At 43.5% G+C, this 22,366-nt stretch overlaps 1 protein-coding gene and 1 non-coding gene across 7 annotated transcripts; both read right to left on the reverse strand.

Moving 5' to 3' along the window:
- Window positions 1–342: 342 nt before the first annotated feature.
- On the reverse strand, window positions 343–456 carry LOC125084190 (small nucleolar RNA SNORA12). Its single transcript, XR_007122538.1, has one exon. It is a non-coding gene; the product is annotated as a small nucleolar RNA SNORA12 (small nucleolar RNA).
- Window positions 457–3,242: 2,786 nt separating this feature from the next.
- NMRK1 (nicotinamide riboside kinase 1) lies at window positions 3,243–22,241 on the reverse strand. 6 transcript variants are annotated; one of them, XM_047699598.1, is made up of 10 exons: window positions 22,078–22,200; window positions 21,999–22,014; window positions 18,585–18,638; window positions 13,932–14,022; window positions 13,466–13,516; window positions 13,332–13,380; window positions 7,012–7,159; window positions 6,863–6,934; window positions 6,130–6,236; window positions 3,243–3,764 (listed from the first exon to the last, which is right to left on the reverse strand). In XM_047699598.1, the coding sequence occupies exons 3-10, from the start codon at window positions 18,611–18,613 to the stop codon at window positions 3,661–3,663; spliced, it is 651 nt and encodes a 216-aa protein (XP_047555554.1). In that variant the 5' UTR covers window positions 18,614–18,638; window positions 21,999–22,014; window positions 22,078–22,200; the 3' UTR covers window positions 3,243–3,660. The 6 variants fall into 6 exon arrangements, with proteins under 6 accessions (XP_047555554.1, XP_047555552.1, XP_047555551.1 ...); XM_047699596.1 differs by lacking the exon at window positions 21,999–22,014 and having other exon boundaries at window positions 22,130–22,241; XM_047699595.1 differs by having other exon boundaries at window positions 21,999–22,220.
- Window positions 22,242–22,366: the final 125 nt, after the last annotated feature.

The following is a 22,366-nucleotide window of genomic DNA, read 5'->3' on the forward strand; positions in this document are numbered from 1 at the left end:
CAAGTCTTGTAACTCATTCTTAATGAGCAAAACAGAACTCGGCCTTGACTCCTTTAATTGGAAGAGCTGTTTAGTTTTACTCAGTTTCATTATATAATAAGCTCTATAAAGCTCCTGTGTAAAAACATTGCAAAAAAGAAATGCGTATGGCGATTAACCATGTAATCACGTAAGAGGCTGATGTGAACAGCAAAAATGCTGATTGTGTACTCGCTAAGATGTTAACATTGCTGATTGGGGGGAATTCAAGTGATTATTTTCTTTTTAATATTAAAAGTTTTTCATAATGAATATGCTTTTCTAATGAGATGGTAATAGACATTTTTCCCCCTTTTCCTCTCTACATGTGGGAGCCAATCTCCCATCAAGACTTGCCAGCTTCTATCTCGCATACGTGGCTGAGTCAGACTCCCTTGAAAACGTAACTAGCATGCCAGAAAGCAAGCCATCACCATGAAAATAAATATTCTCCAAAGGGGTCTAAAAGTTCTGGTAGCTAGACGGCCTTGTCCTTGTGAGGAAGAGGCCATGATTAAATCTTGCCCCAAACACTGAATTTAAGTAAGGATTAAATTAAACATATAACTTTATGTTCTTACTCTTTTGGGTCATTTGCTTCATTAATCATTAAATTCGATCTCTGTTTCCCTCCCATTATTGTGACTTGATCACAGTTACGATTTTATGTGCTTAGAATGGGAAGTTGGTGCAGCAGGTTTAGGAGAGGTTCTGAGGAGCCCACAGAGTGGTCCGTGGAAACCTAGGAAAGGCCTCCCTGCTCGCTCAGCCCCCGAGTGTGGGTTAAACCAGGCCATGCTGAGGAGCCCTCCAGGCAGCTCTGCCAAGGCACCGAGGTTGTGAGAACTGGGAAAGGTGGTGGGTTACTATAAATAACACTGTAACTTATTTATGCAACTGGAAAAAAAAAAGCTGATATAGATCTTAAGAGGTAAGAAAAGCAGATCTGCTTTGGATTTTATGTCTCTTCTAATATTTGTTATGATTTTTTTTCCTACTTAACTTTATCTGATATCTAGAACCTAAGCAAGAGAGACCGAAAAGGCCCAGGTGAACACTTCTCAGCAGCCCCTAGGACGTGAGCAAGGAGAGGGCTGCCGCCCGCACACGGACTCCCTCATGGGGTTTCAGTGTCTGTCAAAACAGACCTGCTGTTCTCGGGTCTTGGAACAGATGGGAAAGACCGGCATTTGATATGGAACGAGCTGCGGTCTGAGCTACTTGGTGAAGGCTCCTTTCATCTTTATCAGTAGATGGGCCGCAAGGCCAAACTCCAGAGTATGACTTAGCCACTTAAAAATGGACTTCAGTGCTGGCCATTATCAAGGGATGGAAAGGCATGGGTGTTCAGCAGCTGAAACACCCTGAAGTATCTCATCAGGGTCAGAAAGGGAGCCAGCCACTCCCAGCAAAGTGGCTCTGGCTCAGAGGCTGGACTCCTCTCTTCACTCTACACTCTATAGCCCTTCACGTCGGCGCCCCAAGCTTCCCTGGGTTTCACCAAAGAAACAGACGATAAGGGTGGGGTGGGGGGACAGGCGTATCAGCCAAGGACTCTAAGCTCCACTTACAAGAAACTTTAAAATGGTCCTGAAATTTCTCCAAATGGGAATGGCTACATGAAGGGCTGATGCTGGAATCAGGAGTGTGTAGGGTCAGTGCACGGGCTGGGCTCCGTCCCCTTGTTAACATAGGAATTTACTGAGAACAAGGGAAATCTAATTCTTTTTTTTTTTTAAAGATTTTATTTATTTATTTGACACACAGAGAGATCACAAGTAGGCAAAGAGGCAGGCAGGGGGGTGGGGGGGAAGCAGGCTCCCTGCTGAGCCGAGAGCCCAATGCGGGGCTCGATCACCCAGGTCCGAGATCACAACTTGAGCAGAAGGCAAAGGCTTAACCCACTGAGCCACCCAGGTGCCCCAGGAAATCTAATTCTTTTTTTTTTTTTTTATAAAGATTTTATTTATTTATTTGTCATAGAGAGAGAAGCGAGAGTGAGCACAGGCAGACAGAGTGGCAGGCAGAGGCAGAGGGAGAAGCAGGCTCGCCACCAAGCAAGGAGCCCGATGTGGGACTCGATCCCAGGACGCCGGGATCATGACCTGAGCCGAAGGCAGCTGCTTAACCAACTGAGCCACCCAGGTGTCCCGAAATCTAATTCTTATTAAGAGATGATTACATCTGGCCTAGGGGAGTTGCTTCTTGGGACTCACACTATCTCCTCTTCAAGGAGCGAATGACTACATTTTGCACATGTCAACTGTGAAAACCCTTTTAGTTGCAATAGTTCGAAGACAACAGCAGCTGGGGGGTGGGGTGGGCGTCTGGGTGGCTCAGTCCTTAAAGTGTCTGTCTGCCTTTGGCTCAGGTCATGACCCCAGGATCCTGGGATCGAGCTTCACCTTGGGCTCCCTGCTCGGTAGTAAGCCTGCTTTCCCCCCTCCCACTCCCCCTGCTTGTATTCCCTCTCTCACTGTCAAATAAATAAATAAACTCTTACAAAAAAAAAAAACAACCCATAACAAAACAGCAGCTGGGTCTATAGTTTTGCTTTCCCAGCATGCGTTTCCAACCTCCTCCTGGTTTCTACCTCCTGCTGTTTTCCTTCTGGGGAATTTCTCCTGCTAAACAGGAGGAGAGGCATTAATGCCTGAGGAGAGGCTTTCAAGGACAAGATGAGTCCGTGATCCAGTCCTAGCCAATCAGAGTATCCCATCTCCCTGGACGAAGTGATTAGGTTAGCACAAGCCCTGCGACCCAAGCAGGACCAATCAAAATCTCCCGTTGGGTTAAAATGCAAAACGGCTTTTTACAAAAGTGTTTAAAATAAAGAATCTTAAACAAATGCTAAAGTAGTGAAAATTATATACAAGCTCCTTGGAAGCCAACACTCAGCCCTGACATCTATCAACTCCTGGGAAAGCTAGAGAAAGGATGAACTGTCTTTCTCTACTGGGGATGCTGCGTCTGGGAGGCCGGGGCTGCCTACAGCCATCGAATCTGTCGGTGGAGAGAGTCTGCCTCCAGAAGAAACCCAAAGAGCAAAGTGGAATTGTGGCAGAGCCTTGAAGGCTACATTGAGCTGCTCAGTGCGGCTGAGCCTGAAGCCGCAGCTACCCTGTACTTTCTTCCCACTTAAGCCAGATGGAGGAGGGGTTCCGGTACTTGAAAAATGGGTCATCTAAGATGAAAACCTTAAAGAAACACTCCATAAATATATATATTTTTAACGTCCTGTGTTTATTTTTGAGGTATCTGGGAAAAATAAGTTCATGGGAAATCTTCAAGAGAACTAAAGCAGAAGGGGAGCTCGAGACATAATTAAAAGGGGATCATTAGCCTTTTAACTTCACTCTGCTCAAAGGATAATGTCAGTCCCACTGAAATGACAGCCATCTACTAGAAAATTTAAACTATGTAACATAAACATCATTAAGGGCTGTAACATTGGGTGGGCATTTTCACCCTTAAAAAAAACAAAACCTCATAAACAAAATAATCAAGGCCTCAAACCCATTCAGAGTCTCTGATTTGAAATTGTCTTCAAAGCAACGAGGGAAAGGATACAACCGCTCCTACAGGAGCATTCTGGGAAGCCACTCTTTGGTGTGCAATGCACGCTTCTTCCTGGCTGTTCCTTCACCGTCCACAACACTTACACTTTTGCTTTGCTAGTTCTTGTTTTAGCTCTTCATACACTTGTGAAAAGAGGTCCTCTTCTGATTTGGTTCCATCTAGGTAAACTAAGAAGGAGAAAGGAGAGCGGTTCAAATGCCAGGGGGCCTCTTAGCCGTGGATTCTTACTCTGCCATCTGACATCCCTTAAGAATACTAACAGGTTCAGGTTCAGGGGCGCCTGGGTGGTTCAGTCGGTTAACCGTCTGACTCTAGATTTCATTCAGCTCAGGTCATGACTGCAAGGTACTGAGACTGAGCCCCTCGGTGGGTTCTGCGCTGGACATGGAGCCTGCTTAAGACTCTCTCTCTCTCCCTCTTGCTCTGCTACTACCCTCTCAAAAAAAGAGAATATTCACAGGTTTAAATAAAGAATACAGGACCTTAGACACTTAAAAAGAAATTAATAGCCATTAAAGACAGAAATAGATTAGAGTCAGGAATAATAGGTAAAGAAAAATTGGTTTAATAGGGGGAAATGCATGTTAACAGGTGTGGAAATTATTTTTTGAAAAAGAAAGAGTTAAATGGCATTGGGTATGTGGTCCTTTAGCAGCCCTGAGGAATCATTCCAGGGGCTGGTTCTCCAACTGCCTTATGCATCAGGATCCTCATGGAGCTTTTTTTGAGAGTGCAAAAGGTGATTTTATGAAAGCACAGGGATAGGACTTGTGGGCAGAAAGAACCATGCAGGGGTCTGGGCTCTGCCATGTTCTCCAGGCCCAGGAGATATGCATTTTTACCCAAACTGGCACAGGTAATTTTGGAGAAAAAGTGGAAGTTATATAGGTTAAAGGAAAAAAAGAACACTTTAATTTTTTTAAATTTATTTATTTGACAGACAGAGATCACAAGCAGGCAGAGAGGCAGGAAGAGAGAGAGAAGGAAGCAGGTTCCCTGCTGAGCAGAGAGCCCTGATGCAGGGCTTGATCCCAGGACCCTGGGATTATGACCTGAGCCGAAGGCAGAGGCTTTAACCCACTGAGCCACCCAGGCGCCCTGAAAAGAACACTTTAATCAGAAAACTGGTGGTAAGAGATCAGTTTGCTTGTTCAGCAAGGGATGCACAGTTTGGAGGGGCTAGAATGTGGGAGCCAGGGACACTAGAGAGATGAGATTTTAGAGCAAGGCTGTCTAGGCCTTAGTCTTTAGGGGCCTTGAAGTCTGACTGGATTTTATCCCAAAAAGTTGAAGACTCTTTGTAGGTATTTAAGCAAAGTGGGAGTGTGGTTAGATCTGCTTTTTTTTTTTTTTTTTTTTTTTTTAGGATTTTATTTATTTATTTGACAGAGAGAGAGATCACAAGTAGGCAGGGTTGCGGGGGCGGGGGGAACAGGCTCCCCGCTGAGCAGAGAGCCTGATGCGGGGCTTGATCCCAGGACCCTGAGACTATGACCTGAGCTGAAGGCAGAGGCTTTAACTCACTGAGCCACCCAGGCGCCCAGCATTTTTTTTTTTTTTAAGGTTTCATTTTAAGCAATCTCCCCACCAAACACGAGTCTTAAACTCATAACCCTGAGATCAAGACTTGCATGTTCCACTGACTGAGCCAGCCTGGCACCCCCAGATTGGTAACTTAGATGGAGAGGGAGAGAGGGGTACCCTCCAAATCTCTTCTCTCATTCTGTTCTATTAAGCACCTGCATCCACGCTCACATAGCTAGGGGAATCTCACTAACACAGTAATTTGTTATTTACCATGTCCCTGTTTAAAACCTCTCTGTGGAGGGCTTCCCATTTCTCCTACGATAATGACCGAAGTCCTTAACTGGCTTATGGCCTTGTAGAGTTTAGATCTTCATTATGTCTCCAGCATCACTCCTTCCTCTTGGTTCTCTACCAAAAATACACCAACCTTCTTTCAGATGCTATTCATTCCTTACCTATCCCTGGCCTTTTTGTGCACTGTTTGGGGTGATTTGCTGTCTACCCAACCTACCTCCCTTTGTCCAGTTAAACCCCTCAGAGTGTGGTTTAAGTGACTTCCTCAAGGAAGCCTTCCCTGATTGCTGGGCCTCCTGTAGTCCCCCTGGAACTTGGTGTCATAGCACTTAGCATAGCTAGAAAGGACATGCTCATGCAGCTAGTGTCCCTAATGCCTGTTTCCCTGAGAGAATGTTGGCTCAAAAGAGTAGTGGCTGGGTTTGTCTTATTTTCCTCAATATCACCAGGGCAGTGCCTTGTACACAGAAGGCATTCAGTTAATATCTGTTTCACGAAGGACCCTCTAGAAGCTGACAGGCTTTGACAAGAGCCTTAGAGAGAGAAACAGAAACCAGGACAGTCCATTGTGGAAGGGCCCGGAGTATTCTGGTTTAAAGTGTTCCTTTATAATGTAATCCATGAGAAAAACGCCTCCTAAAAATCCTTTCTCCTGCGGACTTTGAGCAATGACAAGCGAAGGCCTTCTGCGGAGGAAGAAAAGGTACTTACTAATCTCCCACGTGATGTTCTCTATTTCTTGTCTGTGCTTCAGATACATGGGCCACACGTGGCCATCAAAGTACCCTGGGACATCTGGGGGCTCGTAGACCCTTGTACTATCAAAACACAGAGGAAACTTTATGTGGACAGAAATGTACAATTGATAAAAGTAAAATAATAATGGTCAGGATAATGGGAAAAATCACTGAGACTTAACTCTAAACAGAATTAAGGGTATACATTTTAGATTCAACACTAGTTACAAAGACAACAAAATGGATTTAATTTTCTGACTCAAACAAATTACATTTGTAATTCACTATCATTCATGATTATCTCCCCTGCCTTCAGTAGAGAATTAAGAGACAAATGTCAGTGTAAATAATGACAGAGAACTTGCTATGTTGGGTTAAGCTTTCAATTAATTGGTGTTCTTTGTGTCTGTAGCAGAGTTATGGCTCATGAATGGAAAATCATAATCAACATATTTTTTTACTTAAAAATTTTTCATTTTTAATTGAAGTATGGCGGACACACAACGTCACTTTAGTTTTGATGGTACAGCATAGAGATTCAACTTCTCTATACGTTAGGCTATGCTCACCGTGAGTGTAGCCACTACCCTCTGTCACCACACTGTGTTGTTACAAATACTACTGGCCCTACACCCTATGCTGTGATTTGCACCCCTTTGTGAACTGTCTTCTGAATTAGGATCCACAAAGTTGATTTCAACACTCACCTCCTCCTCCTCTTACACTCTTCATAAGGAATTGTCAGAAAGTAGCTTCTGTTCCACAGAGCGTCAAGGGGCCTAAAATCACAGCATCTTTAGTTCACAAGGTTCCCCCCCCATTTATTCTGAGTCAGTATTAGGTTGAGGACACTTACTTATAATTAAAGAGAAGGAAGCCTTCAATGATTAATATGGGAATTTCCTCAGTGCTTCTGGAGTCTGTTGATACCGGTGAGTGTCTTGGGCTTTCCATCCAGCGGGAAATGGCGGACATCATTTTTTCCATGTTAAGCGCTTCAAGCACTTCAAACAAACATACAAGAATATGAAGTCAAGGGCACCTGGGTGGCTCAGTGGGTTAAGCCGCTGCCTTCAGCTCGGGTCATGATCTCAGGGTCCTGGGATCGAGGCCCGCATCGGGCTCTCTGCTCAGCAGGGAGCCTGCTTCCCTCTCTCTCTCTCTCTCTGCCTGCCTCTCTGTCTACTTGTGATCTCTCTCTGTCAAATAAATAAATAAAATCTTTAAAAAAAAAAAAAGAATATGAAGTCAATATAACAAAAGGTTTATGATGTGGCTTTCTATGATGAGTATATCCAGGGCTCTAAAAATATATAGAATAACGCTATTTTACTTACCCTTCAAAATATGGAATAAATATTTTAGACAAATTGGTATGTTTGAAACATTTCTAATATGGAACATTTCAAATCTATATATAAAAGTAGAGAGCAGGGTACAATGAATTCCCATGTCTGCACTACCAGCTTCGACAATCATAAACTCATGGCCAATATTGCTTTACCTAAGATGTCTGTTCCCTCCTGACTATATAAAAGTTCAATATTTTTGGATGACAAAGTATCTATAAATTAGTTAGAAAGATAAATGACACACTGGGGAAAATATCCACAATGTATTTCACAAAGAGCTAACAAAAAAATTTCTCTTAAAAAAAAAAAAAAGATTTATTTATTTGAGAGAGAGAACCAGAGAGCACAAGCAAGAGGGGTAGAGGGGAAGAGAGAAAGAATCTGAAGCCAACTCAGCACTGAGCATGGAGCCCGACATGGGTTCCATCCCAAGACTGTGAGATCGTCACCTGAGCCAAAACCAAGAGTCAGGCGCTTAACCAACTGAGCCACTCAGGCACCCCAAGAGCTAATATCTTTAATATATAAATGGCTCTTACAAGTAAATAAGAGAAAAATCATTAAAATTTTATAAAGGACACAAATATGTCCTTTTTAAACTCTAAAATGTACATACTTTTTGAGCTTACAATTACAGTTCTAGAAGATTATTCCAAAATACCGATTCTCAAAGTGTAGGACCTAGACCAGCAGCGTTACTATCACCTGGGAATTTACCAGAATTACAATTTCTGGGTGTCTGGGTGGCTTAGTTGTTAAGTGTCTGCCCTTCGGCTCAGGACCTGATCCCAGGGTCCTGCAATCAAGCCCCGAATTGGGCTCCTTGCTCAGCGGGAAGCCTGCTTCTCCTTCTCCCACTCTCTGTTTGTGTTCCCACTCTTGCTATTCTCTGTCAAATAAATAAATAGAATCTTAAAAAAAAAAAGAATTATAATTTCTGAGCCTTACTCCAGAACTACTGTATTGAGCCATCTGGACTTAGAGTCTTTTTAGTGGAAAGTTTATAAATTATGGATTAACTTACTCAGTAGACATAGGACTATTAGGATTTTCTCTTTGATCTGGTGTTAGTTTGGTAAGTTGTGTTCTTCTAGGAAATTGTCAATTTCATTAAAGTTTTCTAATTTAGTTGCACTGATTGTTCATAATATACTCTTTCAATGTCTGTTGGATCTGTAGTGGTATTACCTTTTTTGTTCTTGATATCTGTAACTTGTGCCTGCTCTTTTTTTTCTTGGTCAGTTTTGTTTAATCTGTTTGGGGATCAGTCAGATTCTTGAATTTGTAAGCTTATGTCTTATGCCAAGTTAGCAATGTTTTACACACATTTATTTTTTTTTTATTTTTATTTTTTAAGATTTTATTTGTCAGAGAGACAGAGAGATAGAGAGAGCACAAGCAGAGGGAGCAGCAGGCAGAGGGAGAAGCAGGCTTCCAACTGAGCAAGGAGGCTGATGTGGGACTCCATCCCTACGCCCTGGGATCATGACCCAAGCTGAAGGCAGGTGCTTAATGGACTGAGCCACCCAGGTGTCCCCATTTACTTTTCTCCTTTCTGAGGGTCCAATGATATAAATGTAACAGCTTTTGGTATTGTCCCATATTTCTCTTAACTTTTTTTTCAGTCTTTCTGTTGTTCAGATAGAGTAATTTCTATTGTTCTGTCCTCAAATTTCACAGATTCTTTCCTCTATCACATTTATCCTGCGTTAAGTCCCTCTGGTGAGTTTTAAAATTTCGGTAACTGTATGTTGTCAATTAAAATATTTCTATTTGGTTCTTTTTACATCTTCTATTGCTTTACTGAGGTTTTCTAACTTTTTACTAGATTCAACAATGTTCACCATCACTCACGGAAGCCTTTTTATGAGTGCTGCTTTTATAATCCTTGTCAGATAATTCCAACATCTCTGTTGTCACAGAGTTGGTGTCTGTTGATTGTCTTTCCTCACTCAAGTTGAGAGTTGCCTGGTTCTTGGTATGACAAGTGACTTTCAGTCTCGTCCTAGATAGTTGAGGTATCATGTTATGAGGCTCTGGATCTCATTTAATCTTCTTTTTTATAGGCAGTTACCCTGCTTAGCTGTAGTACGCATGTCCGGGAGGGCGTGGACGGTCACCCCCTGCTGAGCCCCACCAACATGGAGGGGGAGGTTGTCATGGGAGGAGGAAGAGACAGGTGGAATGTTGGTGTGGCTTCACTTGGTGGGGACCGCTAGCAGCTGATGCTCTCTGGGTGAGGAGAGTGGAGAGTCAACTAGCACCACCTCATACTGCCTCATTCTGCCGCTGTTGCTAGACGGGTGTGGAAATTCAGTTTGCCATCTGGCTCTACTGATAGGATCACTGTGGGGGTCCCTGCCTGGCTGGTACCACGTGGGTCCAGAAGTCTTGCTCCCCACCTGGCCCTGCTGACGCCATGAAAGGAGGATGGTTTTCCTTTTTGTGTTTGGCTACAGTAAGTTGGATATTATCAAGATGATTTTCTGTTTGGTGTGCCACTCTCTTCCTGATCCTTTGACTCCAGGGAACAGTCTTCTTGGGGGTTTTTTGTCTGTACATTGATGACATCATGTTCCACACCCCTTCAGCACTCCTTCCTGGATATATGACAGGTGAGAAGAAAACCTAGAGCATCACAGCCACATCATTCCTCAAGTCCCAAAGGCCTAGCCAGTCTGTTTTCTTTTCATCTTTGTGTCTCCCTTTGTTTGCTGTGCTCCATCCAAGGTTTTCAATTATAAGAGGGAGCAAGAGTAAGGAATGGGGCCAATCCATCTTAGTTGGAACCAGAACTATCATTAATTCTAATATATTTTCATTATTGTTTAATTAAAAGTATCTTCTAACTTTCACCGTGATTCATTCTCTAACCCACAGGATATACAGAAGTGCTTTGCTTCAGAAGAAACGTGATGACATCTGGAATTTACTTCAAAAAATACAGAAGGAGAGAGTGGCTAAGGGCATAAATGAAATATAAATAGGTCAAGAGTGCATCATTTTAAAAGCTGGATGAGAAATTCATGAGAGCTCATAACACTTTTCTGCCTACTTTTGTGTATGTTTAAATTTTTCCAGAAAAAAGGGGCACCTGGGTGGCTCAGTGGGTTAAGCCTCTACCTTCGCTCAGGTCATGATCCCAAGAGTCCTGGGATCGAGTCCCACATCAGGTTCTCTGCTCAGCAGGGGGCCTGCTTCCCCCTCCCCCTCTGCTTGCTTCTCTCCATACTTGTGATCTTTCTCTCTCTGTCAAATAAATAAAAATAAAATCTTAAAAAAAAAATAAAAAATAATAAAAAAATAAATAAAATTTTCCAGGAAAAAAAGGGTACTGATTAATTTCCAAACAGGAATTTTCTATTTACTCTTTGGTTACTGATTTTTTTTTTTAAAGATTTATTTATTTATTTATTTGACAGAGAGAGAGAGAGATCACAAGTAGGCAGAGAGGCAGGCAGAGAGAGAGAGAGAGGGAAGCAGGCTCCCCGCTGAGCAGAGAGCCCGATGCGGGACTCGATCCCAGGACCCTGAGATCATGACCTGAGCCGAAGGCAGTGGCTTAACCCACTAAGCCACCCAGGTGCCCCTGGTTACTGATTTCTAATTCAGTTCTCTGTAGTTAGAGGATATTTCTATTTTACTTTAATCTACTGAAATGTACTAGGACTTGCTCCATGCCCTTGCGTGTGCCTGACATTTTTCTTTTTTAAAAAATGTAATGTTCCTGTTTTAAGAAAACAAAAATGTGTATTCTGCTATAACTGGCCACATGTTCTATATATGTTAATTCAGTTAACTCTGTTAATTGTGTTGTTCAAATCTGCTATACCCTTAAAACTTTTGTCTGCTTTTTCCATTAGTTATTGAAGAACTTGTACTAAAAATCTCCCACAATAATTAAAGATTTGTGTATTTCCCCATTTAGTTTTGTCAGTTTTTGCTTAATGTATTGTGAGGTTGTTATTAGGTGCACACGAATTTTAGATCGTTTATCTTCCTGTTGAATTAACCCATTTATCTCTATTTATCTCTAATAACAGTATCTCTAGTGATACTCTTTGTGTTTACTTTGTCTCATATTAGTAGTTACACTAGATTCTTTCAGTAGGTGTTCATATGGTAGACCTTTTTCTAGCCTTGTCTACTTTTCTTTGTCCTAATATTTAAATACATCTCTTGTAAGGTACTTATACTTGGGCTTTTCTTTCTTTCCTTCTTTTTTTTTTTTTTTTTTTAATAAACTTGACAATCTTTGGAGTACTTCATTTAAGTACTAGTTCATTTAACTTAATACAGCTACTGATATATTTGGCTTAAATTTATCATTTAAATCTCATTTTCTACTTTTCTATCATCTTTTGACTTCTTTAAGTTCTCTATTTTTTATTTCTGACTTTTGTCTTTATCAACTACATTTTAATGACTCCATCTATTTATAAACTTGATAGCAATACATCTTTAAACTATTCTTATGGTGGTTATCATAAGGTTTCAGCATTACCTTGATTTACTTTAAATTTGTACACTTACCTAAAAATTTCAGATTTTTTCCCAGGATAGATTCCTGGAAGTGGGACACTTGACACATGGCATGAGTATTTTAAGGTCTTTGGGATATATGCTCAATCTTCTTCCAGAAGGGTTATGTAAATTAATATTTCCATCTAAGAGAGTTTTTGTTTTACTGAGCCATCGTTAGATAATTAGACAGCTGTGCCATCATTAGATAATCATCGCTTTAAAAATCTGTTTATTAGGTAAATGAGGAGAGAAAGTAATTTACAACTCTTTGACTACTTCTGAGGTTGACTTTTTATTGTAATATTTACTAATCAAATAAACTTTGCTTTTATGAATAGCTTATTTATATCCTTGGACATTTTTCAATTGGAATATTAGTGTTTTTTTTAATCAGCTTATAAGAACTCATTTGAACTATAAATAATTCTTTGTCAATTGTTGAAAACAGTTTTTCCTTGTTTAACGCTTACTGTTTAAGACTCGTCCTCACGAGGCGTTAGACATGGGACGAAAAGAAAAGTTTATTCTGGCTGGAGCTCAAGACACAAGAACAGGCAGTGAGTCAAGGATTTTGCTTCTTCTAAAACTATCAAGTGTCTGTAAGAACTGATTACACAACATTTTTTCTTAAAGGTCGTCGAAGTTAAAAATAACGTAGTTTATGGCTTTTTAAGAGAGATGTTTCTGTTGCCAGTTTGCATAAGCACTCAGTGATCATCTTGTTCGTCATAAAACTTGATAAGACCATTAAATGTAGTTTATTAGCATGATATTCTCTGTAGCAAAATAAGTATCTTCTCATGGACCTTATACTCTTCTGGCTTCAGTCTTAGATTGGGCAAGGGAGAGAGGTGAATCCATCTCAAAAACATCCACTAACCTTTAGGAGCAGCGGAAAGAAGAAACCAGCTGTCCAGTGCCCCTGGGTCACTGGGAAGGGAAGCCCAGAGGAGGAGCTTAGAGTTTGCTTCAGGGGAGATTACAGGGACGGGGTGAGGGAAGTATCCTAGTTTTGTGTGCCCCAGGCAGGGATGAGTGGAGTACCAGCAAACTTACCTTGCTCTAGCTTTAGAAGAAAAATCTATTGTTTCAATGTTTCCAGTCTTACACATAAAACCGGGGAAAAGGTTTCATCTATTTAAATAGCTGGATATAAATCAGAGAACTTTACAAAGGTATGTGTAAAGTACAGCAATATATTTAAGCACATTTTTGAGACTGTCTTCATAGACAGAAAAGGTATTCAGGTTTGGAAAAGAAAATGAACATTGGCGAATGGGTCACAAACTCATCTACTTACCGTCATACTGCAGAAATCCGTTTGTATCTGTCTCTATCTCTGACTGTGGCTGGAAAAAAGGACAAAGCACCCATCAAAACTGTGCACTGCAGAAATAACACAATTACAAAATGAAGAGGGCAAGAAACTTTTACTAAATGCTCTGCAGGAGACAAAATCAGAGCCGCGCCAATAAGTAATGCCATCTAGTGGATAAGGGACGTTACTGCATGGAACCTATCTTCACTACAAAAACTATTACTCAGCAAAGGCTTTTTGGATGTAATTTCTTTTTTCTTTTTTTTTTAAATTGCTTTTTTTTTTTTTTAAGATTTTATTTGTTTATTTGACAGAGAGAGATCACAAGTAGACAGAGAGGCAGGCAGAGAGAGAGAGAGAGAGAGAGAGAGAGAGAAGCAGGCTCCCTGCTGAGCAGAGAGCCCGATGCGGGACTCGATCCCAGGACCCTGAGATCATGACCTGAGCCTGAAGGCAGCGGCTTAACCCACTGAGCCACCCAGGCGCCCCTCTTTTTTCTTTTTTAAAAAATGTAATTTCATTAGCTTTGCTACTAGGACTTTGTTGTATTAAGTGAATTATCGAAGAAGTTTTTATAGATACCTTAAAGAAATCATCCTGAGATATGACACTGCAGTTTGGGAGATGTTTCTGCAACTTCTTAGCCAGTGTTGTCTTCCCGCCATTTGTCACCCTGAACAGAAAAAGGAAAAGAAAAAAAAAATTGAATATACCAGGAAGGAAGATGCATTTAATATAAAACGTTTATTTTATTTTTTTAAAAGATTTTTATTTGACAGAGAGAGAGAGAGAGAGAGAGAGCACACCCATACACGCACATGCACGCACAAGCAGGGGGAGCCCTAGGCCAGAGGGAGAAGCAGGCTCCCCGTGGAGCAAGGAGCCTAATGTGGGGCTCAATCCCAGGACCCAGGGATCATGACCAGAGCTGAAGGAAGACCCTTAACCGTCTGATCCATCCAGGCATCCCTAAAGCATTTTAAAGTGATCCACAAAAAGGGTATTTAAAACAATATGTAATACCTAAGAAGAAATTATTTCTTTCATAGATGTGTTGGTAACAGCATAAGCCTGAGTAGATCTACTGTGGTAAATGAGGACAAATAAACTGGAAAGGATGGAGGAGAAAGGTCACTACGTACTGGGCAAGTAGACTGGGTGATACTAAGACTTAAAATTACAGCTACCGGGTGGGAAGCAAAAGAATGTTCCGTCTATACTGAGCAATTCCCAGGGCTCATGAGCAACACTGAGAATACGAGTAGCATGTTTTAGGGCAAGTCTGTCCACCCGCTCGTGGTCACTGTGATTTTGTTTCAGTGTGCCATGGAGCAAAAGGGAGGACGGGCTTATGACAAGCCAAACAGCATGTATTCCCATCTCCACTGTGGGGCTCCCTTCCTCCTTATGGAGTCAGTTACTTATCCCTCCAGGCTGGACTGTGACAGTGGGGAGAAGGGGGATCTTGGCTAACTCCCCTGTGTATCTAGTTTTCCAGAACCACACATGGCACCCGAGAGGGGGTTCTGCAGTCAGTCGCTCAGTCAGAGGTTTTTTTTTTTATCCCGAGGCTGCTGCCTCAAAGGGTCTGTGGACCCATCTGTGGACTTTGTGAACTTGAATGGGAAAGAAATTACATCTTTATGTATATTACATTCTAACAGAATTTTAGCTTTCCCTTTCATTATAAGTAACAAACAGTAGTAGTAACAGTACCTGTGGCTCTATCACCACTAGAAATCACAGGTATTTTCATATCCTGGTGCAGAGGGTGCAGAGATCTTGAAGTATGATTGATATTCACTATTATTTCAAATTGATGGCGGTTTTTAGACCCACCCCTGGACACTGTTATTTCATAACTAACCCTGTACATATCACAAAGCAACAATTTGTTTTTTTTAAATATTTTTATAACCGTATTTCAACACAACTGGTTTCTTTTGTATTTCTGTATTTTATTTTGTGCATTTAAAACCATTACTCTAAATCAAGATTTCATCATGCCACTGAATGTTGGCGGCACAAAAAAAACCTCTTAACTGCACATTTATATGCAGGAACCTGTGCTTAATCCCAGATGACAGATTGCAATGTATTCATAATCCAGAAAAGAAACAAATATTCATTCATCAAAACTGTTTACTGGCTGTAATTCAATTATTACCTAAATACCTCATACGTACAAGGAACTTGATTCAAAGCTTTTTTTCATTAATTTTTAAAAAAGATTTTATTTATTTATTTGAGAGAGAGAGAAAGTGAGCCCAAGGTGGGGGAGAAGGGGAAGGGGCAGAAGGGCAGAGGGAGAGGGCAGAGCCTTCAATCCCAGGACCCTGAGATCATGACCTGAGCTGAAGGTAGCCACTTAACTGACTGAGCCACCCAGGCGCCTCCGTAAAGTTATTTCACTTAAACTAAGAATACACAATTGGATAGGATACGGGCCATCTCCTTGAAAAGACAGAAGTGCCTGGGTGACTCAGTCAGTTTAGCGTCTGACTCTTGATTTTGGCTCAAGTCCTGATCTCAGGGTCCTGGGATCCAGCAGGCTTGTCAGCTCAGTGGGGAGTCTGCTTCCTCCTTCTCCCTCTCCTTTTGTCCCTCCCCTTGCTCCAGCTCTCTCTCTCTTCCCTTGCCCCCTCAAACAAATAAATCAATTTTTTTTTTTTTTAAAGAAAAGACAGGGAAGTGGTGGGTATTACCCTTTGCCTTGAGAAAATATTGGTACAAAATTTCTCCCTTTTAACAAAAATGTCTGTAATTCATACTACGTTACCATAGTTCAGATATTGAACGTTGGTTTAAAAGGGAGCGTATGGGGTGCCTGGGTGGCTCAGTGGGTTAAGCCTCTGTCTTCGGCTAGGGTCATGATCTCGGGGTCCTGGGATTGAGCCCCGCATCGGGCCCTCTGTTAGCAGGGAGCCTACTTTCCCTTCTCTTTCTGCCTGCCTCTCTGCCTACTTGTGATCTCTATCTGTCAAATAAATAAATAATTTTTTTAAATCTTAAAAAAAAAATAAAGTGAAGGAGAGTAAACAGGGCTAACTTTTTTGAACAACCTGGCCAGAAAATGTGTCATTTTCTAGACTTATCTCTTTCAGATGATATAGTCAAACCAACCGTACTTAGATCCCTTCTCACTGACTTAGCTGGAGACAATGAGAAGCAAGCACTCCAGTGTCACAGACTTGGAGGAGATAGACCAGACAGAAGGTAGTACAGGTCAGGGAGAAGAGAGGGGTTTAATGAGAATTTAACAAGTCAGAATGGCGCAAGTTCAAGCCTATGATCTATACTTGGAATTCTGGTCAGGTGACACCTTAAAACTAACTCTTCCCTTACAGCATGAATGCACAAGTCCTGTCCATTTGTTTTTTTATGTGCCAAGAGACAGGAAGGGTGAATGTTTTCGGAACATGACAGGGGAAGTTAAAAAGCCTGTCTGCAGGTACTTTAGAGGCAAATCCATTCTGTAGCAGGTAGGTATTAATATTACCATTTTACAGTTGAGGAAACTAAGGACTGAAAGACTATATACTCATAAAACTTGCCAAAGGTAACAGCTAGCAAGTAATGAGGATGGGATATAAAGTCTAACTCCAAAGCCCATGGATCTTTTTTTTTCCCCCAAAGCCCATGAAAGTTATATATTCTAACATCACAGAATTCTGTGAGCCTCTGATGAAGATTATATGCCCCTCCCCAGAAAAATGAACATCTTCACACATGCATTCCATTTTCGGGAGGATCTTGAATGATCTTGGAATCCTTTGGAATCCCTGTTGTTCCCTGATGTTTTAACTGAATGACCCCTCCGCAGCGTAGCAAGTGGTAAGTATACAAGGAGTCTGGACTCCACAGAGTCTGGACGAAGGAATAATGGCAGGAGCAGAGGTCACTGCGGCTGAGGGTGGTAGGTGCTTCTATGAAGCCCTGAAAGGAAATCCTGGCCCTTGCTGAGGAAAAGATAGTGAAGGGGAGGCTTTCTTAGGGAAGTGTGGTTAGCACCTAATGCATGGGGCAAAAAAGCACGAGGCAGGTTTCTACACCTGGAACACGGAGGAGAAGGGAATGTTCCTCCTACACATGCAGAATGAAAGTTGGTTTGGATGCCAGAGTTGACCTGGTAGCTGTCTCCCCAGATTCTACCCTGGTTTCTGAGGTCTTGTTTTGGGCTCCAGAGCAGGGCCAAGAACCTCTACTAACCCCTTGTGCCCCAAAAGTGCAGCCAACTCTAGGAAGACACAAAGAAGAGACGAAAAGTCATGGAGTCTTTGGTGATACCACTGAGCTCCCGGATCAAACCTTCCCTACAGCCTCCATGCCACCGAAGCTAATACATTTCTTTTACTATGTACGATGGTCTACACATACCCGGATATTCAGATTTTGTTCTAGATAACTGATAACCACTGTATATTGTTCACTAGGTGAGAGAATACTTCAACATTTCTGCAAGAAGATTCAACTGGTGGAGAGGTACCTAGGAAAGGATAAGAGGGGGAGGCTGGAATTAGGGAACGAGGGCTTGATTTACAATGGTGGCAGTGAGCGCAGAAGGGAAAGCCTGTCCAAGAAAAGCAAGGCAGAGAAAAACAGAACTCTGGTTCTGGTTAGGTGGGAGAAAACGAGGCAGAGTTCTGACACTGGATTCATTCCCTTTTACCTCTGATTACTTGCTATAGTAACATAATACAACAATACAGTGATCGCCCCCAAATCACAAATGTTTAATTTTAGCAGTCTCAAGTATTTCATTCATTGGACCATACCAAGTAGGAAGGTACTCAGAAGAAAGATGTACACAAAAATGCAGCCAAACAAACAAAGTCCTTTGGAGCTGTTGTTGGTGTCTTATTTGCATGCATACCTCTGGTACCACGGGGAGGGTTACCCTATAATTTAGGACACTTTTGAGAGGGAGGGGCACACAACTAATAATTATGCCAGGGCAATCAGGACATCAGGATAATAAGGATACAACATGTCTGGTGTCAACCCCAGAAAAGAAATGGTAAGGCAGGCAGATTTTGCTTACTGATGGCCCTGTGTCTCTGTTTAGGGGAGACTCTCTCATCTCCTATTGCCATTTCTGTAGCCAGCGGCCCCCTGTTTGATATCCAGTGGCCTGCTCTCTTCCTGAGGACTCAGAAATCCTGACCCTCCATCCCCTACAACAGCCCTGGGACATCCGCAGTATCTCTACCAGCTGTTTGTAGCAAAATTACTCACCCACTGATTCCAATGACAAATGTTTTCATAATTAGCTTTGAAAATCACGTCTTCCTAAAATTAAAGACAAAAGAAAACAAATCGAATGCTTATCAGTGAGATGTCGAAAGAAAGAAAGAGTCCTACGTTACGAGAGCCAGCTGAGGGGGAAAGTTGACCATGATCTCTGGGGAACCCCTGCTCCTGGATTAGCCACAGTCCGTAGAAGAACTTTACAAAGTACCAGCTTCCCTCTGCGAGATGCTCTCCCCGCTAGACGCCATAGCTAAATCCAACAGAGGGTCTGTGCTCAGTAGGCCACACCACTGTGTCTCAGAACTCTGAAACTCAAGAGTTTCAAGATTCAATCACCTGGGGACAACCCATTTATTTCCCCAATGCCAGGGAACACCACAGAGCTTGCCTCTCTCCTCTTCTGAAATGGGGAAAACATCACTGCTGGCCGGAGCCAAAAGGCAGTTAATTCTCTTTAAGGGCGCAATTTCCTCATTCAGAAACCTAAGTCCAGGGCCAGGGCAGGCAAACTCTTTCCAAAAAGGGCCAGGTAGTAAAATATTTGAGGTTTTGTGGGTCCAGAGGCAAACTGAAAGTTACTACGGAGGTACTTATGTAACGAGAGAGAAAACAAATTTCCACAATGTTTTTGACGAAAGTCAAAATGTAACCACTGAGTACGATTTTGTTGGTGGTTGTTGTAATATATGTCTATGTATTATGAGAAGGATGGAATTCCTTTCTTATTGGGATAGTATCTCTCTTACTGGATTTCAGAGTTAGTGTTCTCAAATCAGACACGTGACTGCAAATGTTCAGGCTGAGGGCCAGATTTTAGGCACAGGCCATTGTTTGTTGACCCCTGGCTCTGGGGAGGTGGGAGGTTGAGGGCAGTTTCACACAGGGCCCCCTGAGGTCCAGTCAAGCAGTCCTAGGGATATTCTAATGAACCATTTTCACCTCTTTCTGCGAAGAAAAGGTGGGGCTCAGCTGGAGGGAACCTCAGATCAGAGGTTCCTGAGGGTTGCCTGACCGAAGGCTGCTCTTTATTCCAGACTGCTCCAGTTGAGTGATCAGGGACCTAAGCTGGGCCTCCGGGGTGAGTGGCTCCTGGGCTGGAGACCCCCAACGGCCCTCCCGGTTCCTATCCCTGATCTGTGTCCTAGTGAGTTAATTTCTTTCTTCTTTCCAGCCTGTTAAAAAGCACTTTATTGCCAAGAGCAAAGAAAGAGTGCTGCACATGGGCTGGCTTAATTGTGAGGCTCTCATGTATAATGGACGCCATTTTTATTGATGTATTATTAATGGCTGAGCACACTGAATGGCAAGGACTAAGGGTCCCCCTGCTTCGTGCCACATCTGTGCACACATGGGAGGATACCGAATCAGTTACATAGCATGCAAATACCGAATGTGGCTGTGGCACTGGAAAGATCCTTGAGGGGGGGTTATTTGGGTGGAAGCTAGCAATTCTGAAATGAAGACTGAAGGAGAGTCAAGAACCTACTTATAAAATTGTTTGGGTTCAGGAGGGAATTCCTACCATCAAAGGCAAGTTTTTAACCGAAACAGGAACCCTCGGTCCTATATCAGTTAGCTAACAGAGCTATTGCCCAAGACAGGGTTTGGGTAAACGCTGGGCTCAGTCTATTAGCCCTAAAGGGGTGACAATTGTGGGGGAAGGGGTGGGGAACTGGGAGAAGCCAAAGCAGGGCAGGTGCTGGGTTGAGGGCGGGCCTAGCAATGAATGAAGTCATTCATTTCAAAAACCTTTTCGGATGCACCGGGCAGTACCAGGCGAACTCCAAATTCAGGACTGGAATCCTCTACCTCCATACTACTTGGTGCTATGACACCCCCTGTTGCCCTCTTCGGGGACTATTTCAAAATCACACTTACTGAAAAACTTACAACCAGGAGCTGTCAGATTCCAAATACATGCAACAGACTCCATGAGGCAAAGACAAGCCTCATCAACTACACTCAATCACTGGGCGTCTCCAGAGACAACCATCTGAACTTTGCAGTCTTATCAACCTGGGGCATCTGATTACTTGGAATATAGACTCCCCCCACAATCTCGTTTGGGGGGGTTATGTACCTTATCCTCCCCATAAGTGCCAAGTTTTCCTCCACAGCAGTTATTTGCATAGAGGCAGGAGAACAAGTGAAGATCGCGGGGGGGGGGGGGGGGGGGGGGGGGGGGGGGCAAACCCCAAAAGGAATATTTTAATTTTTTTTTAACCCTAAGTAAGAGAGGTTGTCGAGTCCTTTGTTTCATTACTAGTATGTGCTTATTATGCAGATTCCTCTAATAAACAAGGTACTGTTTTGGACTTTAAAACGGTCAGGGGTGGTGTGTGCGAAGTCAGCAGATGATAAGGAAGCCAGCAGCCCTCTAACACAAATGGAATGACAACATGCTAACGGATTGTTGTGCTTGTCCCTGACTCCCCAGAGCAGCCTGGTATTTTTAAACCAGCGAAGTGTTTCAGGACTTCTCACTCACTTGCCTTATTCAACAGGTATTTTGATTATCTTCTTCCACCCACCAGGCAAGTCTTTTTCTACTATTGTTTCAACTTTGCTCCCTTTCAGTAAACAGAAATCTCCCACGGTTAGAATTTCTGAATCCCTCAACCCATGCCTCTTCCCCGTGGAATCACTTTTATCTCTCACTGACCCCTAACAAAAACTTGCAGGGTTCATTTTAGGTAGACTCTCACGCCAAGGTTTTTCCATTTGTCTTCCCTCAGACATGCAACGGGTCCGGAACACCGAGCTATCTCGAACTGAAGGCGCGGCTGCGTTTCTGGCTCGCTCCCTCGCCTCCCCTTGGGGGACCAATCTGCTGGGTCAGGGGTCCGCAGACCTCGTTTGAGTCAATGTTTTAGGCTTCGAGGGCAGCGTGTTGGGAAGAGGAAAGCGGCCATTAGCAAATAAGCGTGGCCGTGCTCTCGCAAAACTTTATGGACGCCGAAATTTGAATTTCTTATCACTCCCACGTGCCACAAAAATCTTCTGATAGCTCTGCAACCCTCTGAAATGGTAAAGCCATCCTCCGCTGGCAGGCCGTTCGGTTAACAGGTGGCAGGCGGGTCGTACTCGGTGCACCCTCATACTGGTGGAATAAAAGCCTGCCTCATCCCGTAGGGGTCAAGACCTGACCCCGAGCCCTGGCGACTTCTCTCTACAACCCGTACCGTCTCGTGGAGGTAGCCTCCCATTTTCAGGATCGGTACGGGGCGTTAAAAGCACACACTCCCTGGCAGGCCATCCACCAGCCCGCTGAGAGCAGTGAGAGTCCCCCCAAGGCTTGCAAGACGCAACCCGGTTCAGGCTCCAGCGCAGCCGCACGTCGCGAGCACCTGCAGGCCTCGGCGAGGCGGCGCCGAGCGGCCGGGTCCCGCAGGTACTCACCGGGCGCCAGTTCGACCCCTCCCCAGCAAAGCGGCAGAACCGCGGGCCGAACCTGCGCCTCTCGCCGACCCGCCGCGACCCCCGAAGCTCTCCAGCCTAGAGGCCCATAGCCCCCCACTTCGCGTCCCTACAGGGTCAGAGGCGGCCTTGGTAGAAGACGCCAACCTAGGGATCCGTCCGACCCCGGCCGGACGCGGCGCGGGATCCAGCGACCGGGGCGGGGCGAGGCGACGCGAGGCGAGGCGGGGCGCGACTCCGGCGACCGTGGCCCCACGGGCGCGCCCCCGCAGAGTCCGGCCCTTTCTCGTCGGGGACGCGCGCGCCTGGGCCTGCCCCGGCGTGAGCTTGCTGCGCCCTCTCTCGGCTCC

Source organism: Lutra lutra, chromosome 13, assembly GCF_902655055.1.
Source record: "Lutra lutra chromosome 13, mLutLut1.2, whole genome shotgun sequence".
Taxonomy (NCBI): Eukaryota; Metazoa; Chordata; class Mammalia; order Carnivora; family Mustelidae; genus Lutra; species Lutra lutra.

Coding starts and splice junctions, on each gene's coding strand:
- NMRK1 (XM_047699596.1), bottom strand. CDS start 18,613: ATGAAAACATTTGTCATTGGAATCAGTGG. Junction 7,160..13,331: donor CGGATTTCTGCAGTATGACG/GTAAGTAGATGA, acceptor GTTTGTTTGAAG/TGCTTGAAGCGCTTAACATG. Junction 3,765..6,129: donor GAACATCACGTGGGAGATTA/GTAAGTACCTTT, acceptor TCTCCTTCTTAG/TTTACCTAGATGGAACCAAA.